The sequence below is a fragment of the Gambusia affinis genome, linkage group LG17 (genome assembly GCF_019740435.1).
Source record: "Gambusia affinis linkage group LG17, SWU_Gaff_1.0, whole genome shotgun sequence".
Taxonomy (NCBI): Eukaryota; Metazoa; Chordata; class Actinopteri; order Cyprinodontiformes; family Poeciliidae; genus Gambusia; species Gambusia affinis.
The window spans coordinates 25749110-25776301 of NC_057884.1; the positions used below are offsets into that span (position 1 = coordinate 25749110).

Sequence of the window (27192 nt, forward strand, 5' to 3'; positions counted from 1 at the left end):
ATTAACATGTTCACTGTGAAGAGGAGCAAGAATTATTAACCTTTTAATAAATTATTATTATTAACCTTTTAATAAATTATTATTATTAACCTTTTAATAAATTATTATTATTAACCTTTTAATAAATTATTATTATTAACCTTTTAATAAATTATTATTATTAACCTTTTAATAAATTATTATTATTAACCTTTTAATAAATTATTATTATTAACCTTTTAATAAATTATTATTATTAACCTTTTAATAAATTATTATTAAAAACCTTTTAATAAATTATTATTATTAACCTTTTAATAAATTATTATTATTAACCTTTTAATAAATATTATTATTATTAACCTTTTAATAAATTATTATTATTATTAACCTTTTAATAAATTATTATTATTAACCTTTTAATAAATTATTATTAAAAACCTTTTAATAAATTATTATTATTAACCTTTTAATAAATTATTATTATTAACCTTTTAATAAATTATTATTATTAACCTTTTAATAAATTATTATTATTATTAACCTTTTAATAAATTATTATTATTATTAACCTTTTAATAAATTATTATTATTAACCTTTTCATAAATTATTATTATTAACCTTTTAATAAATTATTATTATTAACCTTTTAATAAATTATTATTATTAACCTTTTAATTAATTATTATTATTAAAAACCTTTTAATAAGTTATTATTAAAAGGTTATAACAGAATGTTTGCAGTGTTAAAAACTTAATTTTTCAGTTATTTTTATGATGATCCCTCTGAGGGTTTTGCATAAACCAGCCAGAGAGACGTTAAAAATTTTACAAAATAATCTTAATTTATTACAAAAATGTCCAAAAATAATTCACAAATGACAAATTGGGCCCAAACATAACATAACATAACATAACATAACATAACATAACATAACATAAGATAACATAATAAAGTATAACTCAGATGGTCAAAATCAGAGCACTAAACAGAAGAACCTAACAAATACTGGTCAGAATATTATTACATCTGTAAATTAAATAAATATCAGAACTAACTTTCAAAAAGAAAAAAAACATTAAATAAATGGTCAAAATAAACTATAAAGCAAATGTTCCTTCCCCTGGTGAACAGATGGACCTCAGTCAGTTTAATGATCAGCAGCAGGTCCAGAAGAAACTAATAACTCAAGAGGAAGAAATTCATTTGTTACCTTTAACAAAAAATATAAAGAACTGACAAATAAAGTGAATTAATGTGTGAACACCAAGTAGTTAACTAAAATAACAATAATTTCAAAGATAAATCTAAACTAATCACTAATTAATATGTAAAGTAACATTCAGGAAGAACAGAAAACCATTACTGCCGTCATAACCCCATTTAAAACGAACAAATAAAAAAACTAAATAAAGTGACCAAATGAAAGAGTAACAGAAAGTCGGGCTCCTTGATACGGGCTGTCAGGTCCCTGTAGGACCGGTGTCAGAGTCTGGTCCACATTGCCGGCAGTAAGTCGGGCTCGTTTCCGGTGAGAGTTGGACTCCACCAGGGCTGCCCTTTGTCATCGATTCTGTTCATTACTTTTATGGACAGAATCTCTGGACCAGCCAAGGTGTTGAGGGGATCCGTTTTGGTGGCCTTAGGATCAAATCTCTGCTTTTTGCGGATGATGTGGTTCTTTTGGCTTCATCGGGTCGTGATCTTCAGCTCTCGCTGGAGCGGTTCACAGCCGAGTGTGAAGCGGCTGGGATGGCGATCAGTGTCTCCAAATCCAAGGCCATGGTCTTGAGCCGGAAAAGGGTAGAGTGCCTTCTCCGGGTCAGGGGGGGTGTCCTGCCCCAAGTGGAGGAGTTCAAGTATCTCAGGATCTTGTTCATGAATGGGGGAAGAAGGGAGCGGGAGATCGACAGGTGGATTGGTGCAGCGTCTGCCGTCAAGCGGGCGCTGTACCGGTCCGTCGTGGTGAAGAGAGAGCTGAGCCAAAAAGCGAAGCTCTCGATTTACCGGTCGATCTACGTTCCCACCCTCATCTATGGTCATGAGCTTTGGGTCATGACCGAAAGAACGAGATCGCGGATACAAGCGGCCGAAATGGGTTTTCTCCGTAGGGTGGCTGGACTCTCCCTTAGAGAGAGAAGCTCAGTCATCCAGGAGGGACTCAGAGTAGAGCTGCTGCTCCTTCACATCGAGAGGAGCCAGTTGAGGAGCATCTGGTCAGGATGCCTCCTGGACGCCTCCCTGGTGAGGAGTTCATGTCCCACCAGGAGGAGGGGAAACCCAGGACACTCTGGAGGGACGATGTCTCTCTGCTGGCCTGGGAACACCTTGGGATTCCTGGGAACGCCTTGGGATTCCTGGAAACGCCTTGAGATTCCTGGGAACGCCTTGGGATTCCTGGGAACGCCTTGAGATTCCTGGGAACACCTTGGGATTCCTGGGAACCCTGCTGACCTTTGGCCTGCTGACCTTTGACCTGGTGACCTTTGACCTGCTGACCTTTGGCTTCCCTCTCTCTCGTTACCCTCTTCCCTGTCGGAGCATTTCAGATGACGAACCCTCCAGACTAATAATAAAATGTGGTTTTATTTGTGTCATGCAGAGTAAATCCATGTATTCAGTAAAAATAATAATTTATAATCAATGACTGATTCAATCAGAAACTCGTTTCCTGGTTTACATTCACAGCTTTCAGGCTGCTGATCAGCAGTTTGCAGTGCAGACTAAAAGGTTACGACACAAACTTTATTTGTTTCTTCACACAACATGTTAATACATGTTCTATAATAATCATTGATATTTTATTTATTTTTATATCTTATTCTGTATTATCTATTTTACTTTAATCATGTTTGGTTATTGTTTTTTCCTCATTTAACTGTTTATTAGCATTTGTCATAACATATTTCAACAATTCACATTCAGCATTACATGACATTCAACTGTCCCGTCAGAAGTATTTTTCCTGGTTTGTTCATTTTGTTCATTTTGTTCATTTTGTTCATTTTGTTCATTTTGTTCATTTTGTCCATTTTGTTCATTTTGTTCATTTTGTTCATTTTGTTCATTTTGTTCATTTTGTTCATTTTGTTCATTTTGTCCATTTTGTTCATTTTGTCCATTTTGTTCATTTTGTTCATTTTGTTCATTTTGTTAATTTTTCTTCGATGTTTCTAAACCTCTACATTCCCTTCAGGCTCTTACTGCTGGTTTGATTTGCACTTCTGACTTGATTGTTTTGTAAAAATATACATGACTTCTTTCTTGCTAAAGCAGAAACAAAATGATTAATAAAAATGTCTTGTTATTTAGTGGAAAATGAAAAGTGGTCAGAAAGTCATTTATCAAACCTCCGGTCAACAGCAGACATTCACCAAACAGCCGTCCAGCTCTGGGTCACTGTGATTAACTACATGATCTAAACAATTCAAAATATACACATTTATTACAAGTTTAGGTTCTAACTGAAATATTTTCAAACTACCCAAAGAAGAAAACTAAATTGGTATAAATTTAAATCCACACAATGTTTGATAAATGGTCAGAACATGTTTGCTGTCGTCTCAATCGATGGTCAGTTCGTCTCTTCATGTTCACAGCAGGGGGTCCACAGCTCCCCGTTTCCTCATAACACCTTCCTTGAGTTCTTGCCTCTTTCAAGTTCCTTCACCAGTGGGATTCCCACATCATAACCCTCCCTCCACCGAACCCGACACTGAAGACACGATGGAGTCAAACAGACTGAACCATCCTGAGTGTAGAAACAGAAAACCTAGAAAACATTTGGCAATCCACACATTTTACTGACATTGTAGTGGATGGGATTACAACCATCAACCCTTAATGACTTATTAGAAGTGGCCTAATTAAAGTTTTTCTGTCAGCTTTAGGAACCGTCTCCATGTTGTGGCTCATTTGATCCAGAGACGTGAGAAATTTAAAGCCGACATCCAATCAGAGTCAGTCGGTTCCCAGAAGACCGTTCAGCTCTTCTTTCACTTTATTTTTATTTTTCCCCACACGTACTTCAATATGGACCCGATTCCTTCATCGCCCTTTTTCTTTATGTCCTCCAGCTTTTGGGCTTTCTTTGTGTCTCCATTTTCCTTCATCTTATCAATCAAGAAGTCCAGATGGACGAATGTGGACACAGAGTTCATTTTGAGAGCAACCTGCTCCAGATGGACAACATGTTGGAAACTCTCTTCAAGTAAATTACATTTCTCTGCTTTCAGTTCTGTGATTTCATCCTTTAAACTTTCTAAAAAGCTCAAATGTCTTTTCATTTTTGATCTTAAATCTTCCATATTCCTTTGAACTGTCCTTGTTTTTGTCACATATCTCCACTTTCCTTTCACATGAGCAGCGACGGGACATTTTAAAGAGCAGACGGTGCAGCGGCCATCTTTCATCACCTCGCAGTCTTTGGGCAGTTTGGTGCAGCCGGAGTAGTGACAGTTTTCCTCACAGATGGTGCAGCAGACGGCTCCTTTAACCAACGTCATCAGCCACATCTCTCCTTCAATGGTTTCTTTTTCTCTGTACGCTTCCTGGATTTCTACAGTGAACTTCTGGTTCTTCTGTTCTTGGTGGTTCTCCAGAGCTTCTTTAATCTGTTTAGTTTCTGCCTCTTTCATCTCAGACAGACGGATCCGTTCCTCCAGGTTCTGGATGCAGGCCGACAGTCTGATCCGTTCATTCAGAACTTCTAAAGTCATGTCCAGTTTTTGAGCTGCAGTTTTTTCCAGAAAGGCAGTAAAGCCTCTCAGTCCTTTTGTTGCTATTTTATCAGCACTTTCTAGAAACTCTCCGTCCGTCCGATCGTTGTATCGACAGTTATTGAACAGGAAGTGAACGGGTTGATCCTTCTCATCTTTGGCACATTTAATCTTGGCAGCATTCAGAGCTTGAAGCAAGTCCCTTGGTCTTCTTCCATTGGAGTGAGTGACCAGAGCTACAATGTTTTTCTCGATGTCTTTTCCAAACTGAGACATCACTGAATCAAAGATGTACTTCAGTCGGTCACTCAGACGATTCACGCTGGACTTCACCACCAAACCCACTGCATGAAGTTCATGAATACCGTTTTCTGATTGAAACAATTCAAGTAATCGTTCACTGACAATCACGTCGTATTCGATCCCTCTGGTGTCTCCATATCCAGGAGTATCGATGACGGTCAGAGAGAACGGCAGAGTTTGACCTTCAAAACCAAAGAGCTGGTAGACGATCACATCTGATGTCTGACTTTCTGTCTGACTTCGTCTCTCATCTTCTACGATCTGAAACCAGACTTTATCTTCAAACGTCACTCCCATGGCGTAGTTGACCAGAGCGTTGATCAGAGTAGATTTTCCTGCTCCAGTTTCACCAACAAGCAGGACGGTTTTATTGGGCTTGTTCTGTTTTCTCTTGCCAAAGGTCACTCTGGTCAGGGACTCGACCGTCTCTTTTCTGGTCTTCAGCTGGTAGATGACCAGAGTTTCTGAGCTGATGATGTCGCTGTTAGAGATGATGTGTTGGATGGATGTGCTGTCAACCCTGAACAAAAACACAGAAATTAACTTTGGCTTTTAGAGATGAGGATTTTAAATCACAGCCTTTCTCCAACTTTTACATTTTAACGTTGTAATAGAAAGAGAGACTTGTGCCAAAGTAATAAAAACTAAACAGATAAAGACAATTTTACAAACTAAAGACAAAATGCTCTGTAAACCTGAAGTCAGTTAAAACCAAAATTCTCTGAAACATCAACCAGAAACAGAAAATAAAACAGATTTAAACAGATTTAAAGTCCTGCTGTTTTCTAACGTGTGTGAAGAGTTGAAACATGTTGGTGAACTTTGGATTATTTCCTTTAAAGTTCTGTTCATCTAAAGTCCATCCTGGACGTTTCAAGTGTTTTCATCTGGAATATTGTCAAAGTCAGAAACATTTTGTCCAGAGTGACGCTGAACAAGTGGAGGAAGTAGAAAATACTCCGACCAGGAAACCAAATACAGTTAAAAACCATCAGATGATCCAAAATGCTGCAAGACTCTGATGAAAATTTAAAACAGGGATCATATTTTCATCTTCCCTTCATTGGCTTCCTGTTAAATCCAGATTATAATCTCAGATTCTCCTTCTCACATATAAAACCTTTGATAATTAGTTCAGGGTTCTGGTTGGTCCAGATGTTCCCACTTCGCTCTCAGACTGGATCAATGATGGTTTTGATTGGAGGCCAATTTATTTCCATCCAGATCAACTGATTGATTAAACAGATTATTCTTCCAAAGCTCCAAACCAACAACTAAAACTTCTGTCTCGTCCAAATTCAACAGAATAAAGTTCAGATTTAATGTCTGGATGATGACAGACATCCTGTAACTGGATCAGAAAACCTTTAACCTGAACAATAACCTACAATTCAACATGTTTTCAGACAATAAAACATTTTTACACATTAAAAGATTAAATCTTATCCAGGCTGTTTTCTCTGTGGAGGATAAATCTGCTCAGTTAAACATAAAATCTTAATAAATGTTGGTTGGACCTACTTGCATCCGATGACAGATTTGGCTCCTCCGTCCATCTGTCCGTCTATCATTTCTAATTTCTGGACCTTCTCTTTCTGTCCGTCGTCCTTCATCTTCTTGATCAGGAAGTCCAGATTGATGTATGTGGAAACTGAATTCACTTTGAGGAGAGTTGGATCCAGTCTGATGGCACATTGATAAGACTTTTCTATCAGAGTTCCCTTCTTTCTGTTCAGGTTTTCCATTGCTTGAACTAAACTTTCTGTAAGTTTTGTCTCCTTTGTGTCTGAATTACTCTTGAAGTATCTTTGTTTTAATTCCTCCTTGGTTCTCTGAACTTTTCTAGTCTTGGTCACAAACCTCCAGTTGCCTCTAACATGTTTTGATGCAGAACATCTCCCAGTACAGACGGTGCAGGATGCCAGGGTCATGACCTCGCAGTGTTCAGGGTCCAGGGCCGTCGTACATCCAGGATAGTGGCAGTTCTCCTCACAGACGGTGCAGCAAACAGCTGCTTTAAAGAACGACGCCTCGCCTTCAACAAGTTCTTTATCTTTGTAGGCTTCATCCACCTCCACAATTAATTTCTTGTTAAATCTGATCTCTTCTTTGTGTTTCTTCATAGCTTCTTGAATCTGTTTGATTTCTTTCTGTCTCAGTTCAGTTAGTTTGATTTTGTCTTGCAGGTTTTGGATGGAGGCTGTCAGTCTGATGAAGGAGTTCAAACTGACGGTTACCTGCAGCTGCTGAGCTGAAACCTTTTGAAGAAAAGCTGAGAAGTGGCTCATTCCTCTCTCCGTCAGTCTCCATGCTTCCTCCAGATCTGTGCTGGTTTTCTGTGTTCGGGCCTCATGCTGTCGGTTGTTGAATATGAAGTAAAGACACTGACTTCCTCCAGCCTGAAGACCCTTGAGAGAGACGCTGGGTGTTGTTGGATCGGAGTGAGTGATGAGAGCCACGGTGTTTTTCTCCAAGCTTCTTCCAAACAGAGACATCACCGAACCAGAGACGTCTGACAGCTGCTCAGTCATTTTGGTTTGTGTTGCTTTCATCACCACACCGACCGCGTGAACCTGCTGGATCCCGTCTTCTAACCGAAACAAATCAAACAACCTTTGATTGATGATGACGTCATGTTGAAGTCCGTCTGTGTCTCTATAACCAGGCGTGTCGATGATGGTGAGAGAATAAGGCAAAGTTTTATTCTTAGGATCTAAGATCTCATACATGATGACATCTGAGGTTGAACTTTGACCTCCATCTGCTCTGATCTGGTACCAGACCTCATCCTGCCACCGGACTCCCATGGCGTAGTTGAACAGAGCGTCGATCAGAGCAGACTTTCCTGCTCCTTTCTCTCCAACAAGTAAAATGGTTTTATTTGGTTTGTTCAGTTGTTTTCTACCCACAGAGACTCTGGTCACCGTCCCACAGCTGGTTTTTGTGGTTTCCTTTTGGTAGATGGCCGGACATCCTGAGCGGTTTGGTGCCCTGTGGAATTAGACGTCGTTTAGAAACATATTTTATTGAACATCATCAGTAGTTTGATTTTCAGACAATCTTTTTCATAGATTTTTTGAAAATAATAATAATAATAAATCTGTTTCTCCGGTTATTTATTCCTTAACTCCCTCCGAACATTCAGAGACCTCCGGCGTTCCTCCCTCCACCAGAGGTCGCCACAGACTTGTTTTTATTTTTTATTTTTATTTGTTCCCCACCAGGGGGTCTTTTGTGGTTCTAGTGTCTCTTATATGACAGCAGGCTGACAGGAAGCGCAGCCCTCCAAACGTGGGTCGCGCTGTCCCCCACGCCACCTTTGACTTATTATTCATGATGTCACTTCCCCTCCGACAAGGTCAGAGGATCCAACAAGGTCAAAGGATCCAACAAGGTCAAAGGATCCGACAAGGTCAGAGGATCCAACAAGGTCAAAGGATCCGACAAGGTCAGAAGATCCGACAAGGTCAAAGGATCCAACAAGGTCAAAGGATCCAACAAGGTCAGAGGATCCAACAAGGTCAGAGGATCCAACAAGGTCAGAGGATCCAACAAGGTCAAAGGATCCAACAAGGTCAAAGGATCCAACAAGGTCAAAGGATCCGACAAGGTCAGAGGATCCGACAAGGTCAAAGGATCCGACAAGGTCAAAGGATCCAACAAGGTCAAAGGATCCAACAAGGTCAAAGGATCCGACAAGGTCAGAGGATCCGACAAGGTCAAAGGATCCGACAAGGTCAGAAGATCCGACAAGGTCAAAGGATCCAACAAGGTCAAAGGATCCGACAAGGTCAAAGGATCCAACAAGGTCAGAGGATCCAACAAGGTCAGAGGATCCAACAAGGTCAAAGGATCCAACAAGGTCAAAGGATCCAACAAGGTCAAAGGATCCAACAAGGTCAGAGGATCCAACAAGGTCAGAGGATCCAACAAGGTCAGAGGATCCAACAAGGTCAAAGGATCCAACAAGGTCAAAGGATCCGACAAGGTCAAAGGATCCAACAAGGTCAGAGGATCCAACAAGGTCAGAGGATCCAACAAGGTCAAAGGATCCAACAAGGTCAAAGGATCCAACAAGGTCAGAGGATCCGACAAGGTCAGAGGATCCGACAAGGTCAAAGGATCCAACAAGGTCAGAGGATCCGACAAGGTCAAAGGATCCAACAAGGTCAAAGGATCCGACAAGGTCAGAGGATCCAACAAGGTCAGAGGATCCAACAAGGTCAGAGGATCCAACAAGGTCAAAGGATCCAACAAGGTCAAAGGATCCAACAAGGTCAAAGGATCCAACAAGGTCAAAGGATCCAACAAGGTCAAAGGATCCAACAAGGTCAAAGGATCCGACAAGGTCAGAGGATCCGACAAGGTCATGTGGGGAGTGGAAAAGTGGTTCATAAAAACCTTGTTTTCAGACTGGACTCTGTTTATTTCTGCTTTATTTGGGCCGGTACTGGAGGGTTCTGGATGCACCTCAACTGTAACACAATGTGTCTCTGATGTGTTTCAGTGGCAACACGTTGACTGGTTGCCACTGAACATGTGTGTGTTGATCCAGACCCCCTGTGGATGCAGGAAGACAGAAACTCCTCTGATTTCGATTTTCTCTGATCTTCATCAGAATGAATGTTGGTCGGCGCCTCATCAACCAAACACCATCAGCCACTTTGCTCACTAAATTAGACCTCTGCCGTGTCTTTCACCTTGTCTGCCAACAACAATAGGATCAGTGAAAGACGACCTTCAAGAACGCCGTCGGCCATGTTGAATATTCAGTGATTTTTCATTGCAGTGAAGTTCAGCTGCTGCAGGTCTCTTCTAAAAGAGACAAAACTCACTGTAGCAGCAGAACTGATGATCTCTGATGTCTTACAGTGGAGATTTTCTACCGACTCATGAAAGGCATAAATAAGATGTAAATATTTGAAGTATAATTTCAATGTACATTTTTAAAACATACAGATATGATTTATTTTGTCCCCATCTAGCAGAACAGAGCTGTTAGTGTTACTCACGTTCTGGACATTGTGCAGCCGGCAGTGGAACCAGCTGAGGAACCTGGATAATAAGAACAAAACATGAAACCAAAGTCTTTCCAGGTTAACTTAGAATGAAATGACCATTTTTAATTCTCATTGTGACACAGAATATCAACAGCAGCTCCACTAAATGTGTTTAAAGTCACAGATTGATTTTGTCTCCAGGCTCCTGCAGGACATTAAACTCACAGGTAACAAACCATCAACCAACCTGACAGTCCAGATCTGGTCTCTCCCTTTAGAAAGATGTTCTGGTTTTATTAGACTTGGTGATGAAAACCTGTTTGATTCACAGAGAAGGTTTATGAGAATCAGGCTGTCGTTAATTTATCCTGACATGTTTGCAGAAAGAGTCATGCTAAGGATGACCAGAGGGGTCAAACGCTGTGGTGGACATCCTGTATATTTCTGTTTTATGTTGCATCCACTATGTGAACACCTTGATGGAGTGGTGAGGGCTGCTGGCGTCCAGTTACAGGTGTGGTCACCCTGTCCAGGTCGCTGGGATTTTATTCTTCAGCTGCTTCTGACTCACACGCAGCAGGCAGGTTTTATAGTTTCATTTTTATCTTTCAACGTTTCAATATTTGAGTAAATAGTCTATTTTAAACTGAAACATTCCACTCTTGTATTATTTTTAATATTTATTTACATTTTAAAACATGGAAAAATTAAAAGCTGTTTTCCAGCTTCTTGATTTGCAGAACAAGAAAATACATAAAAATGTGACATCAGATTAAAATACAGAGCAAACAGCAGAAACAGGCCAGTTTACTCACTGGAGCAGCAGCATTAGCATGTAGCAGTTAGCATTAGCCTGTAGCAGCAGCATTAGCCTGTAGCAGTTAGCATTAGCCTGTAGCAGCAGAATTACCCTGTAGCAGTTAGCATTAGCCTGCAGCAGCAGAATTAGCCTGTAGCAGTTAGCATTAGCCTGTAGCAGCAGAATTAGCCTGTAGCAGTTAGCATTAGCACATAGCAGTTAGCATTAGCCTGTAGCAGTTAGCATTAGCCTGTAGCAGCAGCATTAGCCTGTAGCAGTTAGCATTAGCTTGTAGCAGCATTAGCCTGTAGCAGTTAGCATTAGCCTGCAGCAGTTAGCATTAGCCTGTAGCAGTTAGCATTAGCCTGTAGCAGCAGCATTAGCCTGTAGCAGCAGCATTAGCATGTAGCAGTTAGCATTAGCCTGTAGCAGCAGCATTAGCCTGTAGCAGTTAGCAGTGTTGAGCTAACGTCACTTCATTGTCATGTGAGGCAGATCTTTGTTCCTGGGTTTTGGACTGAATATGTTTTAAATTGTATTTTAAATTGTTTTTTAAATTGTTTTTTAAATTGCATTTTAAATTGTATTTTAAATTGTTTTTTAAATTGTATTTTAAATTGTGTTTTAAATTGTATTTTAAATTGTATTTAATCCCACAGAGAAAAGCTTGAAGCCAAACTTTTCATCATTAATCATGTTAAAATGTTCTGCATACAGAACCTGGAAATACAGTTTGGAGGACAAAATCAAATGAAACCTAAACCTGCAAACAATCTGAGGAGCAAATCCTCATCCAAGATGCTGAAGAACCGAGTGAAAGATTTTAGCAAATATATTTAAAAGAAAATGTTGATGCTGCTACATGAAAAAGGTCTGTTGAAATATGTGACATAAAGCCAAACCTGTGATGTCAGGAAGGTTTCGGCTCCATGCAGTTTGATGTGACGATTCTGAAGACGGAGACAGAAACACATCAGAAGGTTTTCTGTCTGAAACAAATGATCTCTAGATGATCACGACTCCTGATGTTGGACTTTATCCACACATTTTATCAGAAAACCGGCTTGACGTGATTTAGGAATTTTTCTTCATCTTTTGAAGAGGATATTTGTGTTTTTCTTACCTGTGATGAGGATTAGCCAGGAAGAGCAGAGATGTGCTGAACAACCAGCTTTTATAGTGCAGTGGAGGAGGAGCAGCTGGTCACATGACCTGAGAAAACAGAAAAGGTTTAGATTGAAGTCATGAAGGGAAACTTTTCATCTAACAGGAAATGACAGAGAAAACATATCAATTATTTTAAACTATTATTTATGAGTTTGTTCCAGCAAAACCTAAATACTTTATTTACAATAAAAGTATTTAGGTTAGGGTTATTTACAATGTGTTTTTTATTTTCACCTATATTTCACTATACCTATATATAACTATATAACTATATATATATCCATATATATATAGTTATATAGTTATATATAGTGAGATTTTAAACTGTTCTTTGAGGAACTGATAGTGTTGGAAAAACTCTCCTTATATTGTATCAAATTCAAGGTCACGTCGTTTTCAGCTCATTGACTTCCATTCATTTTGAGTTGGTGTGTTTATATCAGCTGTTTTCTGTATATAAAACTCAACCAATCAGATGCTCACTGTGTTATAAAGTATCTTATCTGACTGACAGAATCAAACAGTTTTCTGTCTCTTATGAAAGATCAGAACTGGAAACTGGAAGGATTTTAAAAATGCTGCTCAGCAGGAAGTGGGTTTGTTTTTGTAGCTGAAGTAGGAACATACCGTCCACGCTGCCAACACCTCCCTCTGTCCAAACGCCTCTTCCTGCCAGCGGTATTCACGTCAGACGGCGCGGGATGCTTTGGATTCCAGATCACACTGAACCCAAACAGCCACGATAAAAACACATTTTATAGAGATTTGACCAAAAACTGGCATATTCAAAAACAATTGACACCTTTCTAAGACAGACTGGCCACCTGTCCAGGGTGACCCCGTGACCCCGCCTCTCGCCCGGAACGTTAGCTGGGGATTGGCACCAGCAACCCTCCTGACCCCATTGGGGACAAGGGTGATTAGAAAATGGATGGATGGACGTTTCTAAGACAGAAGAAACAGAAGAATATTTCTGTTGACTAGTCTTGATAAAAGAAAAATTCTTTTAATAAGAGCTGAAGCTCCAGAGTGTTGAGAAGTTTTTTATTTTTTTCTTCTGGGACTTTGATGGTTTTCCTGCTTTTAAATTCAGATAAGAGAGAAGTTGTCATCTTTGGACCAGAAAAGGAAACTTCCTTCATCAATGACTGGATCTCCATGACACTGAAGTGTCGGGAAAGAGTTTAACACTGAGGGCGGGACACATCAGAACCCGACAGATCCGTAAATAATCTGAATGACTAATCTAACTGGTTACTATTTCCAGTCTAGTAATCTCATTAAAGTCCCTTTTCTGAGTCATTGTGTGTTATTTTTGTCATTTTATGATGCAAAAAGGTAGATTGTTACTTTCCTGTTGCGTCTCAGGGAGTGACGCCCCTCATTAGGAGAGATCTGAGGTTTCCATCTGGAAATAAAATGATAATTTACATTCTGTCAGCTGGAGGTGATGATATCCAGGCTGGCTGCTCCCTCGGTGCTGGAGGCAAAGTCTTGTTGCTACACCTTCAAAATAGGGGAGACAGAATAACCAGAATGACTGAAAACTTTTCTAATGCAGTTTAATGCCTGCAGGCAGAACCAGGAACGCCCCCTTGTGGTAGACGGAGGTACTACCAGCTTTCTGCCCGACTGCTGATTTTCCTTCAGCAGAATAACAAACATTAATACAACATGAAAAATAACTTCAAATATGTTTTTACATTTTTTAGGATTGTCAATTAATATAGTTTAATATTTATTGTAAATATAAATATAAATATATATTTTTTTTTTTTACATAAAATCTCAAAACTAATGTTAGAAACTAAATATTACTGTTAATATTAATTTAAAACCAAAATGTTAAGTTGTAGTTCTATATGATTATACTCCTGCTTTGTGTTATGCTAAAGCCATAGCATAACTGTTGTGCTAGCTGTGTTTAGTGAGTGCAGCTAGTTTTCCTCTGGGTCTCCAACATCTCCGATTCAGAAAAATATTCATCATGTGACCAATCTGTTATGGACAAATTAAAGCCTAACTAGAACTACGAGCAACTTCCAACGGGGTCCAAGCCCATTGTAGCTGGTCGACAACTCAGTGAAATGTGCTGTGAATCGTTGCTATGGAAACAAACTGGAATGATCAGGTGAGTTCATCACCTGATCTTCAACTGTTTGGTTGACTGAACAGGAAAAACCGTCTTCTCTGAGTTTTGCTGTTTCCGTCTCTCAGTAACTTCAACATCAAGTCAAACCCAGAAGGTTTCTTGGAAATCCAGGCAGGTTTTGGAGATGTTGCTCAGCAGGAAATGGATTTGTGTTTGTTTGTGTAAATCTACAGTCTGAAGGGAAACCGAGACGTTATTTTAGCTCATCCATTCATCCTTTAATGTTTACAAGTAGGAAAACAAACCATAAGTGTGCTGAGCCAAAGGGTAAGTTGTTGTACCTTGGAAATGGTAAAAAAAAAAAAGATCATGTGACCAAACAGGAGGACAGCATCGTTTAATGACGTTTGTGAAGGTAGGAAGCTGGAGGGTTCATTGGTTGGACTGTCTGATGTCCAACAGATTCATCCCCATCAGAACGACAAACTCTGATAACATTTCCTAAAATCCACCTCTTCATACCTTCTGGTACAAATGTTTTATTTTTTATTTGTGTGCATCTTTGACGCGGCCCCCCGCTGACGGCCTCAGCTCGTCGTTCCTCAGGTCCAGCCGTCTCAGACTACAGAGCTCCACCAGCCTGAGGACGTCACAAATATCCTCTGACCGCCAGTGTTGGGTAAGTTACTTTAAAAATGTAATCCGTTACTACCCAACACTGCTGACCGCTCACAGTCACACACCCTAAATCAGAGGGAGACAAACTGCTGAGTCCTGCAGGTCGCTGCTGCTCAGGTCCAACTCTTCAAGAACTGAGGACAAAGTTTCACAGCTTCCCTTTGACAAGTTACAGCAGATAAACCCAGAACAACGAGACGTTTGACCTTTACTCTGTATATTCCTGTCAGTGTGAGGCGCTGTGGAGCGTAGTACAAGTACAAGCCGTTTATCATGTGGTGTCTTTGATTAAGAAATGTGTTTTTAAAGATTTATTTCTGATCTAAGATATATTGTAATGCTGTCTACTTTCTCATTAGCTGCTGGTGCAGCAGTGAGTTTTACATCATTCATGACGTAATTCTGTCTCTGTCCTAAAGCGACGGTCCGACTGTCTGATCGCCTCGGCCTCTTCCCGTCTGTCCAACAGGGAGGCTGCACTACTGCATGTTGAATGTCTGCAGGCTCTTTACCAGAGATTTGGAATCAGGTAAATTACTTCAAGAAAGTTACTAAGTGGTGCTTGAAAGCTTCAAACCAGAGAAAAAAGTTCTTACTGTTTTTTAAACCACATTCTTTAAACTTTAAAGATCAGAAATACCAACAATGTGTTGCTCTCTAGTTCAACTGGTCTGTCGTTTTTAACTAAAGCAACATGGAAACCATTGACTAATTTCTGAAAAGCACTGCCAAGGCTCAGTCTGTCTCCCATAAGATTCTGGCTGGGAAAACGTCCCATTATAACTCTAAAGGTCCAGTAATTGTGACCTGAGAGTTTCCAGTTGACAGTGAGGACTCTTCAGCCCAGCAGCTCCAGGCCTGGATTTCTTTACCCTATTTGGTACTCAGGTCCAGCTCTCCCAGACTGCAGGACTGAGAGCTAAAGGCTGAACACAGAGCTGCACAACGTCTCTCTGAAAGGTTGCAGCCAGTCAGCCTGGAGAAGCTGACATGATGAGTGAAAGTGCAGTAAATGGTTTTCTGATGGGCTCGTCATGATAAATGTCCGCTGAAGCTCTCAGTGACGTCTGGGAGGTTTTAACCACTGGCAGGACAGCATGGAGAACATTTTTCAGGTCAAACACAAGTAGATCTTTTAGTGATGAAAGTGAAATGAAGACCAATGAGAAGGAGAGTTCATTTCTGTTTGTGATTCCAGGAACTGCTGGACCTCGTCCACTGGAGAACTGTCCATCAGAGAAGGACCGTCTCTGATTTTATTTTTAACGTGATCAGCAGTTAGCTGTCTACTTCCTGTCTGTGGAAGTAGATCTTCAAGATGAAGCTGACTTCTTTGCAGAAAAAGACCAAGGAGAGAGTGAAGAAATGTGTCCGTCTGAACTCTTCAGGACTTTGTTGATGATTTCACAGACGGTTTCCTGCTTTTGGCTTTTGGCTGCAAACGAAGCCTGGAATTTGGAAAGTATGTTTTGGTTTGTTTCTAATGTGAGAGGCGACAAACAGCAGCCAGAAACTCTACGATGCTCCGATGGAGGAAGCTAAAAACTTTGTTTCCACTCATTTTCAGACAATGCTCCTCCTTGAAGGACTGTGAGAAGACTTCTGGATAGACAGAAAAATCCTCCAAGCTGTTAACGTCCTCCTCCTTTATGCTTTCCACAGAAAATGACTGTTTCATCAATGTCTTGAGGTACTTCAAGCTTTTTGATTTGCCAAACTTTTGTTTCATGGTTTGCATCTGAACCATGAGGATCTCAATGTAAATCCCAGTTAAAGTACTGGGCAGTCCTCCTCCAGTGCTGGTCTTTAACAGCAGGGACCCAGCAGCCCTATGGACCTGCTCTCCGTCTCCGAATCTCCTCCTGCTGTTGCTCAGTGAATCCTCGGCGCTCTGTGTCCATGTGGATGAATTCAGGAGGAATCTGACCAGAGCCTGAAGGTCGGGAGCCGATCCAGAGGCAGCCGAGGGAAGCAGGTCAGGTTTGTTACATCAACAGACAGTTTTTCTGCAGCAGTGAAGTTCAGTGGAAGTCGACTCACATCCAGCCCATCCAATACAAAAATGATTTTATATTCACTCTTATCAAAATGAGAGTTTCCTGAAGATGTGTACAGTTCCAGGAAAACGTGTGGATCAGTTCAGACAGGCTGATCGTCTCCTGCCTGGGAAAATTCACCAGGTTAAACATCAGATGGACATCCTGACCGGTTCTGTCTTCTGTCCAGTCAAGAACAAATTTGTGAACCAAGAAGGTTTTTCCTGTTGCTGCCTCTCCGCTGGTCATCACTGTTCTGATGTTTGTTTTTGCTCCTGTGTAAATATGTTGCTGATTTTTGGTTCAGACGGTTTTCCAACTGCCGTTTCAATTCTTCTGATGAACCTGGAGATGGGCTGGTCTCCTGCTGTGACGTCCGGCTCATCTAGACTGACCGTATTCCTATTGGACGTCCACCCTTCATGTAAACACCTAGATGTGTCCTGCAGGTTTGGTTGCAGCCGTTCTTTGTGGTTTCTAACAGGTTGTGGATTTTCCATGTCTTTGTAGGACAGAGACACACCTGGGACAGAAAATGAATCAGTAACTTGTTGCTTCTATTTAATCAGTTCAAAAAACAAACTTTGATAAATCCTAACCAGCTGCCTGATGAATTACCTTGCACAGGTCTGTGGATGTTTGATCATTTATCCTGGAGGTTCGTCTGATCCACCGTCTCTTTGGGATGACTGGAAGACCATCGAGGTCATCTGTCCACTGCAAGAACCATTTAAAGCCACAAAACTCTTCCTCTCCCTGCAGTGTCTCAAACAGTATTTGTTTCAGAGCCATTGGGTTCTGCTGAACACAGATTTTAAATGTTGATGTGAAACAAGAGAGGCAACTAGCATTTATTTACATTGTTCAGTTTGTGATATAAATTCCAGATAAATCTGTTATTGGTCACTTCAGTGGGATTTACAGGCGCTGACTGCAGCAACCGCATCTTTAGGTGGATTTTAACGTTCAAGCTTCTGGAGCCAATAAATGCAGAGTTCAGTTTTCAGTAATGAAGTGGATGATGTGTGCCAAGGGTGAGTTAGTTAAACATTACTTTCTTATGGAAATGAGGAGCGCTTCCACCTTTGACCTCCCAACCCTGAGGTTCAGTTTGATTCGTTCTGTCTGGTAATAAACATGTTAAACGAGGGCAGATGCTTTAAAATATTGTGTAACAGTTAATAATTAACACAGATATAATTCATAAAATATAATCTTCACATTGTCTTAACTCAGGGGAGTAAATAATCCACTTTTATTAAGATCTTAAGTCCTTTTATTGGATTGTTATTGTTAAATTTGGGTTTTAATCTGCCAACTTCTCCTAGTGTCCATTTAAACTGTTTATATTATTACATCTAGCCATTATTTGCCTTATTTTAGAAATTTCAAAACTAAAATTAAAGTATTTGTTTAACACTTTCTTCCCAGTTTATTTGCTGATAGAAAAGTATAACTACCCGCCACCACTAGGTGGCAGCGCTGGTCCACAGTGGACCTCATTTACATACAGCTCTACGTCACATAACGTCAGCATGTGGCTCCCCCTGCTGGAGAAACATTTAGGAAATTACCAGGATAAAATAAATCAGTGTTGTAAAATTATAAAAAGAAATGAAAAAAGCTTAATGATACAAAACCAGAAAATAGAAAACATGAAGTTATGGGAACATTTTCTGATAATTCTTCATCAGGATACTTTTAAATATTAATTTACATACTAATTTGACTTATGTAAAAAGAAGCCAGCCAACCAGGGTCAGGATAAAAATATACTTTTTATTGTTCTTTTTATTTTTATTTTTGTCACAGACAGAATTTCATCTTTATGAGTAAAACATGGCAGAACTTTATTAACCTTCATTAAAAATGACTTCCGAGTCATTCAGTCCCTGAAAGCAGAGGCCAAACACACACACACACACACACACACACACACACTTAAAACAGAAACTCACACACTGGTTCCTCACACTGCCACTAAATGAAAGATATCTTATTTATTTTCAGGGTTTTGTACACAGACTGATTCACTGAACGCTGAGGAAGTTTTGTTACCTCCTCGTTTCCCTCAGTCCTCTTTAAAAACCAAACATCCAAACAATCTCACTGATTTTCTCACTGGTTTTACTGATGTGCAAATTTCTGCATAGCTTTGAAGCAAAAAGCCACCTGTTGATCTGAGAACTATGAAACTTTAAATTCCTCGCAGTCGGCTTTAAGATAAAGTGTCCAAGTTAATATTTTCTGATTGTTCTCACAATAACGGCACAGATTAAGGTGAAATAAAGCAACTTATTAAGGTTGCTGATAAAACAAACCCAAACCTTCTGTCAGCAGCTTGCAGCTGACGCAGGAACCGCCTGAATCAAACAGCAGAACGTTAAAAACTGTCGGCCATGTTTAAACGGTCAGAAAGAAAAACCAACTACAGGAACAATCTGGGATCATCAGCATATCTTCACACCGTGTTCAGAAACAAAGACAGAGAGTTTAGTCTGATCCAGACTCGTTGGAGCAGGAAACCGAGACATTTTGATCCTTTCAGACAGGAGGAATGTTGTTCAGCTTCCAGTCTGCTGCCCGACACCAACGTCTTCCTGAACCCAAAACTTTCTGAGAATAAAGGAGTTAAAAATGTTCCCTGTAGCAGAAGTGGCAGCAGGACGCCTCAGGAGCGCGGTGACCTGGTGACCTTCAATAAAAACAAGAGGACTTCCTGTTAGCAGCTGCGGTTTGTTCAGATGGTCCCTCTGAAGGTTAAAACCTGAGAACTTGGAGGCGTTTTGGTGGAGTTTGGTCAGCTGGTTACAGTTCCTGTCACAACAGCCAGTTTAAAATCTGATCTGGAATGAGGATGAGGAGGTTCAGAACCCGTCGGTCCGGACCCGACCCGGTCTGCAGTGTGATCCAGCATCGACAGCGAAACGGACTTCAGGAGCAACCCGACATTACAGGAACCGTTTTAAAACAAGCAGGTCATCACTGACGAGGTGCAAGTTAAAAACTGATGTTCAGTAGTAAGGCCCGATGTTCTCGTAGCCGGCGTAACTCGGCCAGTCCGGGAAGAGCCCGAGTGAACAGGTGGGGCTGCCGTACCGGTCGAAGTGGATCCCGAACTGCGATGAGTCCGAGTGGCGGTTCTTCTTCATGTAGGACCGGACGATGCGGTAGTTCTGACCCTGGTTGCTGTCCCAGTACTCCGTCCCGCTCACCTTGTAGCACACGGCGAACTGGACCTGCTCGTTGGGCCACATCTCGGCGGGCAGAGACACCTCGAAGGAGAAGGTGTCGCTGAACGAGGTCGGGTACGTGTCCTTCACATATTCACAGCCGACATCCGTGTGGCTTTTCCACGAGTCAAAGGTCACCCGAAGCATCACAGACTTCTCAAATGACACGTTTTTTACTTTAACGGTTCCTGCAAAGGCCTTTTCCTTCAGCACGCAGTGCTCCAGGCTCACCAGGTTCTGCTCCAGGTTCTGCCGGAACAGCAGGTAGTCTGAGGAGGGCTGAGTGAAATCCAGCACCAGTTTGTCCTCCTCCGTGGACGACAGCGTGAGCTTGGAGCTCAGCATCTCCTGGATGTTCACAGGGATTTCTATGGGGTCTGTGAACTTGGAGAAGATCTTCACCTTGGTTAAGGACAGACCTTTGTGGTCGGCAAACGAAACACGTTTCTTTGTTTTCGTGTCTTTGTTGGTGATGGCGCCACCTTCAGGCTCAGTTTTGTTAAGGCAGGTTGTGTGCTGGAACCTCAGGCAGGACGTCTGTACCGTGGAGGGGGCGGTGAAGACGAACTCCTCCTTGGCCAGGAAGAGGGGTAAGGTCACGTCCATCGGCATGTCGGGCTCAGGAGGAAACATGCAGAGAGCCTGAAACAGAGAAGTCAGAAGGTCAGAAGGTCAGAAGGTCGATGCTCCTCAGAACCAGCTGCCGTTTTCCTAACATCTGGTCAGTGTAGTCGGTTCTAGACTCAATTTTCTCAAGAAAAAAAGAAAAAGTTGAATGTAAAACCAATTTTTGGAAATGGCTTTCCATTCTCCTGGATGTTCACAGTTGGTTTCTACAGAGTTTTGTGATCTGGAAGGGAAATGTCTGGTTCACACAGTAAGAGTTTAACTCTGTTGGTCAATTTTAGCTCTGTGGACGGTTTGGTCAATGCAACACAAACCAGCTTCACTCAACATCCAGATGAAAACCTCTCCAGATCAAACGATGTCAGAGGAAACCAACATGGCCGACTGGCTGTGATTATAGAGGCATTAAACAGAGAAAAGACAATTTTAAAAAATACGTCTTCAATGTCCACTTTCTGCTGCGTCAACGCAGTTGATGCGTTTTGTCTACGTTAGATTTCCCTCTGAGTTTCCGTTGCCTCATTTCTGACTGACTAAACGTCACAGGTTGCGTTCCGGTTGCGTTCTCATGTGACCTCAGGGAGCAACACGCGTCCGCAGCAATATCTGGTTTACACAATCTGACCCACTGAATGTGAAACGGCTCCTGCCAAGAGCCTGGTGTGTTTTCAGGAACAGCAACATGGTAGAAACTGATGCAGCGTGACGTCCAACCGCTGATCCATCAGAAGAAACAGTTAAAGCACCAGAGCCACTGAGTGCTGGGGGTCAGAGGACTGGATGCCGCAGGAGTCCGGCGCTCAGAGCGGATCAGCAGAATCTGATCGTCACGCCGACCTTCTGGGTTTCCCAGAAGCTCTCTGGTTCCGCCATCCCAACAGCAGAGTGTGAACGCACACAGGAACCTCCATGTAAAACATTGCAGAACTTTTCAGGTTAAAGGTTTTTTAAAGTCTACAGCTGAACGTTTTTCTCCACATTTTAAAGAAAGAGGAAACAAACAGAATTTAAAGTATCTGAAAATGTTTCTCTGCCTTTAATGTGACCAACTGTGATCACAACAAACCAAGATTTTAAACCAGCTGCATCAGATGAATTCAGTGATTCTGAGTCAGAACTCCAGATATAAACCAAACAGGAAGCCACCTGCACCAACAGAACCAAGGACCGGGTCAAGGACGGGATCCTTCCACACCACAATCAGATGACCACCAACAGGCAGCAAGGTCATGGCAAGGTCACCACCGTCAGCAGGTTGGCTGATGAACCATGTGACCCGAGGGCCTTACTGCCCTGCTGGAGGGTCAGACGGTGAGAACAGACTGGACGCCTCTCTGGGTTTTCAATACTCAATCATTAATCAATGAAGATCATCGACGTCTTCAGAACAATAACATGTTTGACAGCAGCAGGAACAAAATAAAGTAAAATTCCTGTAGAGTCAGAAATGATTCCTTCTTCACTTTCAGGTCCACGTTGGGATTTTTTGGTTCTGATCAGAACTTCTTTGGACCTGAAGCCAGAAACTGAAATGAGAGGGAGTTCAAACTTGAACTGGTTTTACTGGCCTGGTTCCTTCCAGCCGTGGATTAAATCACATTATTGACACTAATGATCTAAAGCCGTTTCAGGTTTGATCCAATATCCAGTAGAACCGGGTCAGAACCACGTTTCCTCGTCTTCAGTTGGAAACTTTTCACTTTGAGCAAACTTTCACAAATTTCACTGAATTGAAAATGAATATTTTGTCTTTAATGTTTGAAATTGTGCACATAAAACATGGAATGAGCTTCATATCCTGTTATTTGATCCTGGCTGGTTGCAGGTTGCTGGTTGCAGGTTGCAGGTTGCTGGTTGCGTTTCGCCGTCGGTCCAGGAGGAGATCAGATGTTCATGTCAAAGTCCAGAACATGATTATGAAACTAAGATAAATCAGATCCACTCTGTTTGCTTCGCAGCAGTTTTGGTTTAAAACCAAATGAAGCCAAAAGTGATAAATGTTGAAAGTTGCCCAACTCAGAGGGGCAACGGGGCAACCAGAGACCACTTACAGCTCCACTCTACCTCCAATCCAAAGACTCCAGACCTCCTGTGTTTGTTTTATTTTTAAAACATTCTGATAAAAACTGAAATTTCTTTAATTGAATAAACAAAACGGACTTTGACTAGGCCGATTTATTCCTCTCATCTCTGTTCAAATAAACGGTTATGAAGATCAAACTGGGAACTGAACTGGGTCGTATTCACAGCTTGGCTCCCTGCTGCCGTTTCTGGGACAAACTGCTGCGACCCGCTTGGCCCGGTTTGGCTCTGGTTGCTGCCGTGGAGACGCACCTTCAGCGCCGTGACAGAACCGGGTTCAATCATCAGAACTCAACTCTTTATTGAGTTTTGATGACTGATTTAGAACTGATTCAGAAACTCTTTAAAAACAGCCGTTGACTGGACCGAAGTTCTGGACGGGATCCATAGAACCTCAGAAGAATGAAAAGTATTTAAACTACAGGAGAGTAAATTCAGTTCATCTCACATCCGACTTCACTGGAAAACCATAAACAATATTTAATATTCTGGTTTCTTCCAGATCACATCCGTCTCCTCAGGCAGCAAATATCCTGCAGGAGAACCGGGTCGGCAGCAGAACCAGCCAGAGTCCAAATGGATATCTAGTATTTAAATGTCCAGTCAGTCATTTTGATTCAAAACAAAATAAAAATCCTTCCACTGAACATCAGGATCGATTAATCGACTGACCAGAACTGGATCCATAACTACAACTTTAACTTTCTACAATCAAAACTAAAGATTTTCAACAGGAAGTCATAACATCACATCTGGACCAGAACCAGAACCGGATCGTTCTTTCCATTAAGTTCATTTATCTGATTCTGAACCGAACAACGAGTCGGACCTTTAAAAACCCACCGGGTCGGAATCCGGACCGAGTGGAACATCTTTAGTTTGAACTTTTGTGTCCGTGACCGACTTCCTCTGCGTGGTTCTGACCCACATCAGGAAACCAAACTTTCTCCACCAAACCGCAGCTCAAAGTCTTCCTGTCAGAACCAATCCAGCCGGCTCGGTCCAGAAGAACCTCCAACCTCCCAGTGAAGCCGAAGCAAAGCGGCGCATCCTCCATTCGGAGCTTTTCTTCATGTCTCGCTTCATTCATAAAGAACGTTCTCCTGCTGTTTGAACCGCTTTCTCAAGCCGGAACCGCTTCGGAACCACGCCACCTTTCATGGACCCAAATCAATCCGGATTTCTGCAGCAACCTGCAGTTGTGACGCTCAAAGCGGCGGTGCGTAAAACCAACCAGATTCCGTTAACCTGCGGCTGAAGCAGCTGGAATATGAATCAAACCTGATTGGTTCGGGAAACAGCAGCAGAACAAACGGTTCCGTCACTTGGTTGTTTTCGGCTCCAGAAATTCGGTTTTCTGGAATATTTCTCCGGATTTCGGTGTTTAAATCGGTTCTGCTGTTTCTAGTTCTGCTCATGACAAACAACGCGCTTCACGCAGCGCAAAAACCCGCAGGGCCTCGGGGCGGAGCGTTACCTGGAGCAGGTTCGGAGAAACATCTGCCGGGTCGCGGTTCCGTCCCCACCGACACACCTGATGGGCCTGCCGCCCCTCGCCGCTGTCACAGAGCAACTAGGAGCCGCTGCACCTTTCTGTCTCCGCCTCAAAGACCCACGAAGGCGCCACGTGAAAACATCCACGCAGCCAATGAGGGCGCGCGCAGGCGGAGTGACGGTCTGCTGTCTGTGGAGGAGGGGCAGGCTGGGCCCGGCGGAGCGGAGGAACCTAGAATGACCTGGAGAAACCTGGAATAACCTGGAGAAACATGGAAGAACCTGGAAGAACATGGAGGAACCTGGAGAAATATAGAGGAACCTGGAATAACCTGGAGAAATATGAAATAACGTGGAGAAACCTAGAATGACCTGGAGAAACCTGGAATAACCTGGAGGAACCTGGAATAACCTGGAGAAACCTGGAATAACCTTGAGGAACATGGAGGAACATGGAGAAACCTGGAATAACCTGGAGGAACCTGGAATAACCTGGAGAAACATGGAGGAATGTGGAGTAACATGGAAGAACCTGGAAGAACATGGAGGAACCTGGAGAAACCTGGAATAACCCAGAGAAACATGGAAAAACCTGGAGGAACCTGGAAAAACCTTGAGGAACATGGAGGAACCTGAAGGAACCTGGAATAACCCAGAGAAACATGGAATAACCTGGAGAAACATGAAGGAATGTGGAGTAACATGGAAGAACCTGGAAGAACATGGAGGAACCTGAAGGAACCTGGAATAACCCAGAGAAACATGGAAAAACCTGGAGGAACCTGGAGAAACATGGATGAACCTGGAATAAATTGGGGTAGCCTGGAATAACCTGGAGAAACCTGGAATAACCTGGAAGGTTCTGGATAAGTAATCTCATAGAGGTTCCTCTGTATCAACAGATGGTCCAACTTGGTGAACTTTTAAAATGTTTGAAAAATAAATTTATTTCACATTAATTCATCATATATTCATATTCCATATTTAAAATCCAAGCATATTAAAACAAACTGCTGTCCAGCTATATGAATGGAAAGTTCAGTGGAAGGACAAAGTGTCATAGAAGGTCCAGGTTGGAGGTCCAGGTTGGTTCTGCCCGGTTCTGAGGTTCTCCTTGAACTCCTCATTAAGACTTCTGCATGTTGTCAAAAATGTGATCATGAAAATTCATCATAACTTCCGATTTGATGTTTAAAAATGACGTCAACAAACAGGCAAAATTGTAAAACTAAACAAACAAAGTTTTATATTGTAAAGACAAAAACAACTTAATTACAAAATGTCAAGTTTTTAGCAAAAGAAACAATTAAAACATTTTCAATATGAAACTTAACAGGCCTGAAGCTCCTGTATCTAATCTTCTTCTGTGGTTTTATCTGGAGTTATTTTCCACGCAGCCCGAGTGGACAAAGCTGCTGCAGAAACAGGAGGTCTCACTCTGACATAAACTGAAGGTCTGCATGTTAGGTTTAAAGGTGAATTCTTCATTCAGTGAAGTGACTCAGGTGGAACAGCCACCAGTTTTACTCCAGTAAGAGGAGAGATGCTGCATGATGTAACCGAGTAAATTTAACTACCGTAGTTACTCTCTGGCGCCACATCATCCATTCAGTTTGAATAAATCCGTTTCACTGGTTCTGTTACTGCAGTAACACAAAAAAACATCAACTTTTAGTAAATGAAAGTCCAGAATGACTTTATGAATAAATAGTAATAAACATTTAAAGCTGCAGAAACAGTCAGGCTGAGAATCAAGACAACAGAGAAATGTTTGCATGAAAGCTGGAGCCAAACTGTCCTTCAGAACACGAGAAGAAACGTTTCATCCACATCATTCTGACTGGTTTGACTGGTTTCCAGTGACAGCAGGAGTTATTTCAGGGTCAGGTTCTCCAGCCAATAGGAAGTCCACTACTATTATTACTACTATTACTACTAATTACTACTACTATTACTATTATTACTACTACTACTAGTAGTAGTAGCAGTAGTCCCACTGTGTCGTGTGAGACCGTGTCTCACTGTGGTTATGGTGCGTTCAGGGTCATGTACAGTGTTGGTTTTCCACCAAAAATGGAGATCAAGAAATGTTTCTTGTTTTTGTTGATGTTGCATATTTTTCAAAGTGGGGGGCGTGGCCCCTCGGAGGGCCACCAGGGGGCGCTAAAGGGAAAGTTGGAGGGAACATGAGAATAAAATGCAAAAATTTAAAATTTTACTGAAATATATTTTAAATAATAAAACCTACTCTGTTTTTCACTCCTAATTATAAAATGTAAAATGTATGATTTAAAATAACTTGTGATGCTCATCTTTCTGAGTGGCTAGCTGCTTAGCTTCTCCAGCTAGCAGGAGGAGCTAACCGACCCGGCGGGTCACTCAGAACTGCTGCTGCTGAGATTCTCTGGTTGTGTGTCCAAAGATATGTGAATATTTGAAGCTATTTTAAGATTCAGATTCTGCTGAGAGAACAAAACAAACAGGCTGCATGTTGAACTTTGACCTCCTCATTAATGATCTACAGAGCCGCAGTCTCTCAGCTGATTCGGCAGCAGGTGGGGGAGGGGGACTGCCGATGGTTCTGGGTTCAGTGTTCTAGTACCTTTCTGATCCTGAATGAGATTTTTCTTTTAATTGATCCCAGTTATCAATCAATATATTGATTATTCAAATGAGTATAGAAACAGCAGATCACCAAGTCATTGACCATCATTCCTCCTGGCCAGCAGGGGGCGACAGTAGAGGGGAAAACTCTCCTTTAACAGGAGGAAGCCTCCAGCAGAACCAGAACCTGGCAGCAGATTTAGTTTTAGTTTAGTTTAGTTTTAGTTTAGTTTTAGTTTAGTTTAGTTTAGTTTAGTTTAGTTTAGTTTAGTTTAGTTTAGTTTAGTTTAGTTTAGTTTAGTTTAGTTTAGTTTAGGTTTAGTTTAGGTTTAGTTTAGGTTTAGTTTAGTTTAGTTTAGTTTAGTTTAGTTTAGTTTA

The 27192-nt window shown here is 41.5% G+C and overlaps 2 protein-coding genes and 1 long non-coding RNA gene across 6 annotated transcripts; 1 reads left to right on the plus strand and 2 right to left on the minus strand.

Moving 5' to 3' along the window:
* Positions 1–2432: 2432 nt before the first annotated feature.
* On the minus strand, positions 2433–12007 carry LOC122819315. Of its 3 annotated transcripts, XM_044095944.1 has the most exons (6): positions 11925–12007; positions 11704–11751; positions 10250–10318; positions 10015–10057; positions 6524–7993; positions 2433–5522 (listed from the first exon to the last, which is right to left on the minus strand). In XM_044095944.1, the coding sequence occupies exons 4-6, from the start codon at positions 10023–10025 to the stop codon at positions 3977–3979; spliced, it is 3027 nt and encodes a 1008-aa protein (XP_043951879.1). In that variant the 5' UTR covers positions 10026–10057; positions 10250–10318; positions 11704–11751; positions 11925–12007; the 3' UTR covers positions 2433–3976. The 3 variants fall into 3 exon arrangements, with proteins under 3 accessions (XP_043951879.1, XP_043951880.1, XP_043951878.1); XM_044095945.1 differs by lacking the exon at positions 11925–12007 and having other exon boundaries at positions 11704–11818; XM_044095943.1 differs by lacking the exons at positions 10250–10318; positions 11704–11751; positions 11925–12007 and having other exon boundaries at positions 10015–10241.
* Positions 12008–14364: 2357 nt separating this feature from the next.
* Positions 14365–17405, plus strand: LOC122819368. The gene is made up of 3 exons (XR_006368592.1): positions 14365–16200; positions 16306–17198; positions 17285–17405. It is a non-coding gene; the product is annotated as an uncharacterized LOC122819368 (long non-coding RNA).
* Positions 17406–18533: 1128 nt separating this feature from the next.
* Positions 18534–25174, minus strand: ppp1r3b (protein phosphatase 1, regulatory subunit 3B). 2 transcript variants are annotated; one of them, XM_044096050.1, is made up of 2 exons: positions 24194–25174; positions 18534–20649 (listed from the first exon to the last, which is right to left on the minus strand). In XM_044096050.1, the coding sequence occupies exon 2, from the start codon at positions 20638–20640 to the stop codon at positions 19789–19791; it is 852 nt and encodes a 283-aa protein (XP_043951985.1). In that variant the 5' UTR covers positions 20641–20649; positions 24194–25174; the 3' UTR covers positions 18534–19788. The 2 variants fall into 2 exon arrangements, with proteins under 2 accessions (XP_043951985.1, XP_043951984.1); XM_044096049.1 differs by lacking the exon at positions 24194–25174 and adding an exon at positions 23560–24173.
* Positions 25175–27192: the final 2018 nt, after the last annotated feature.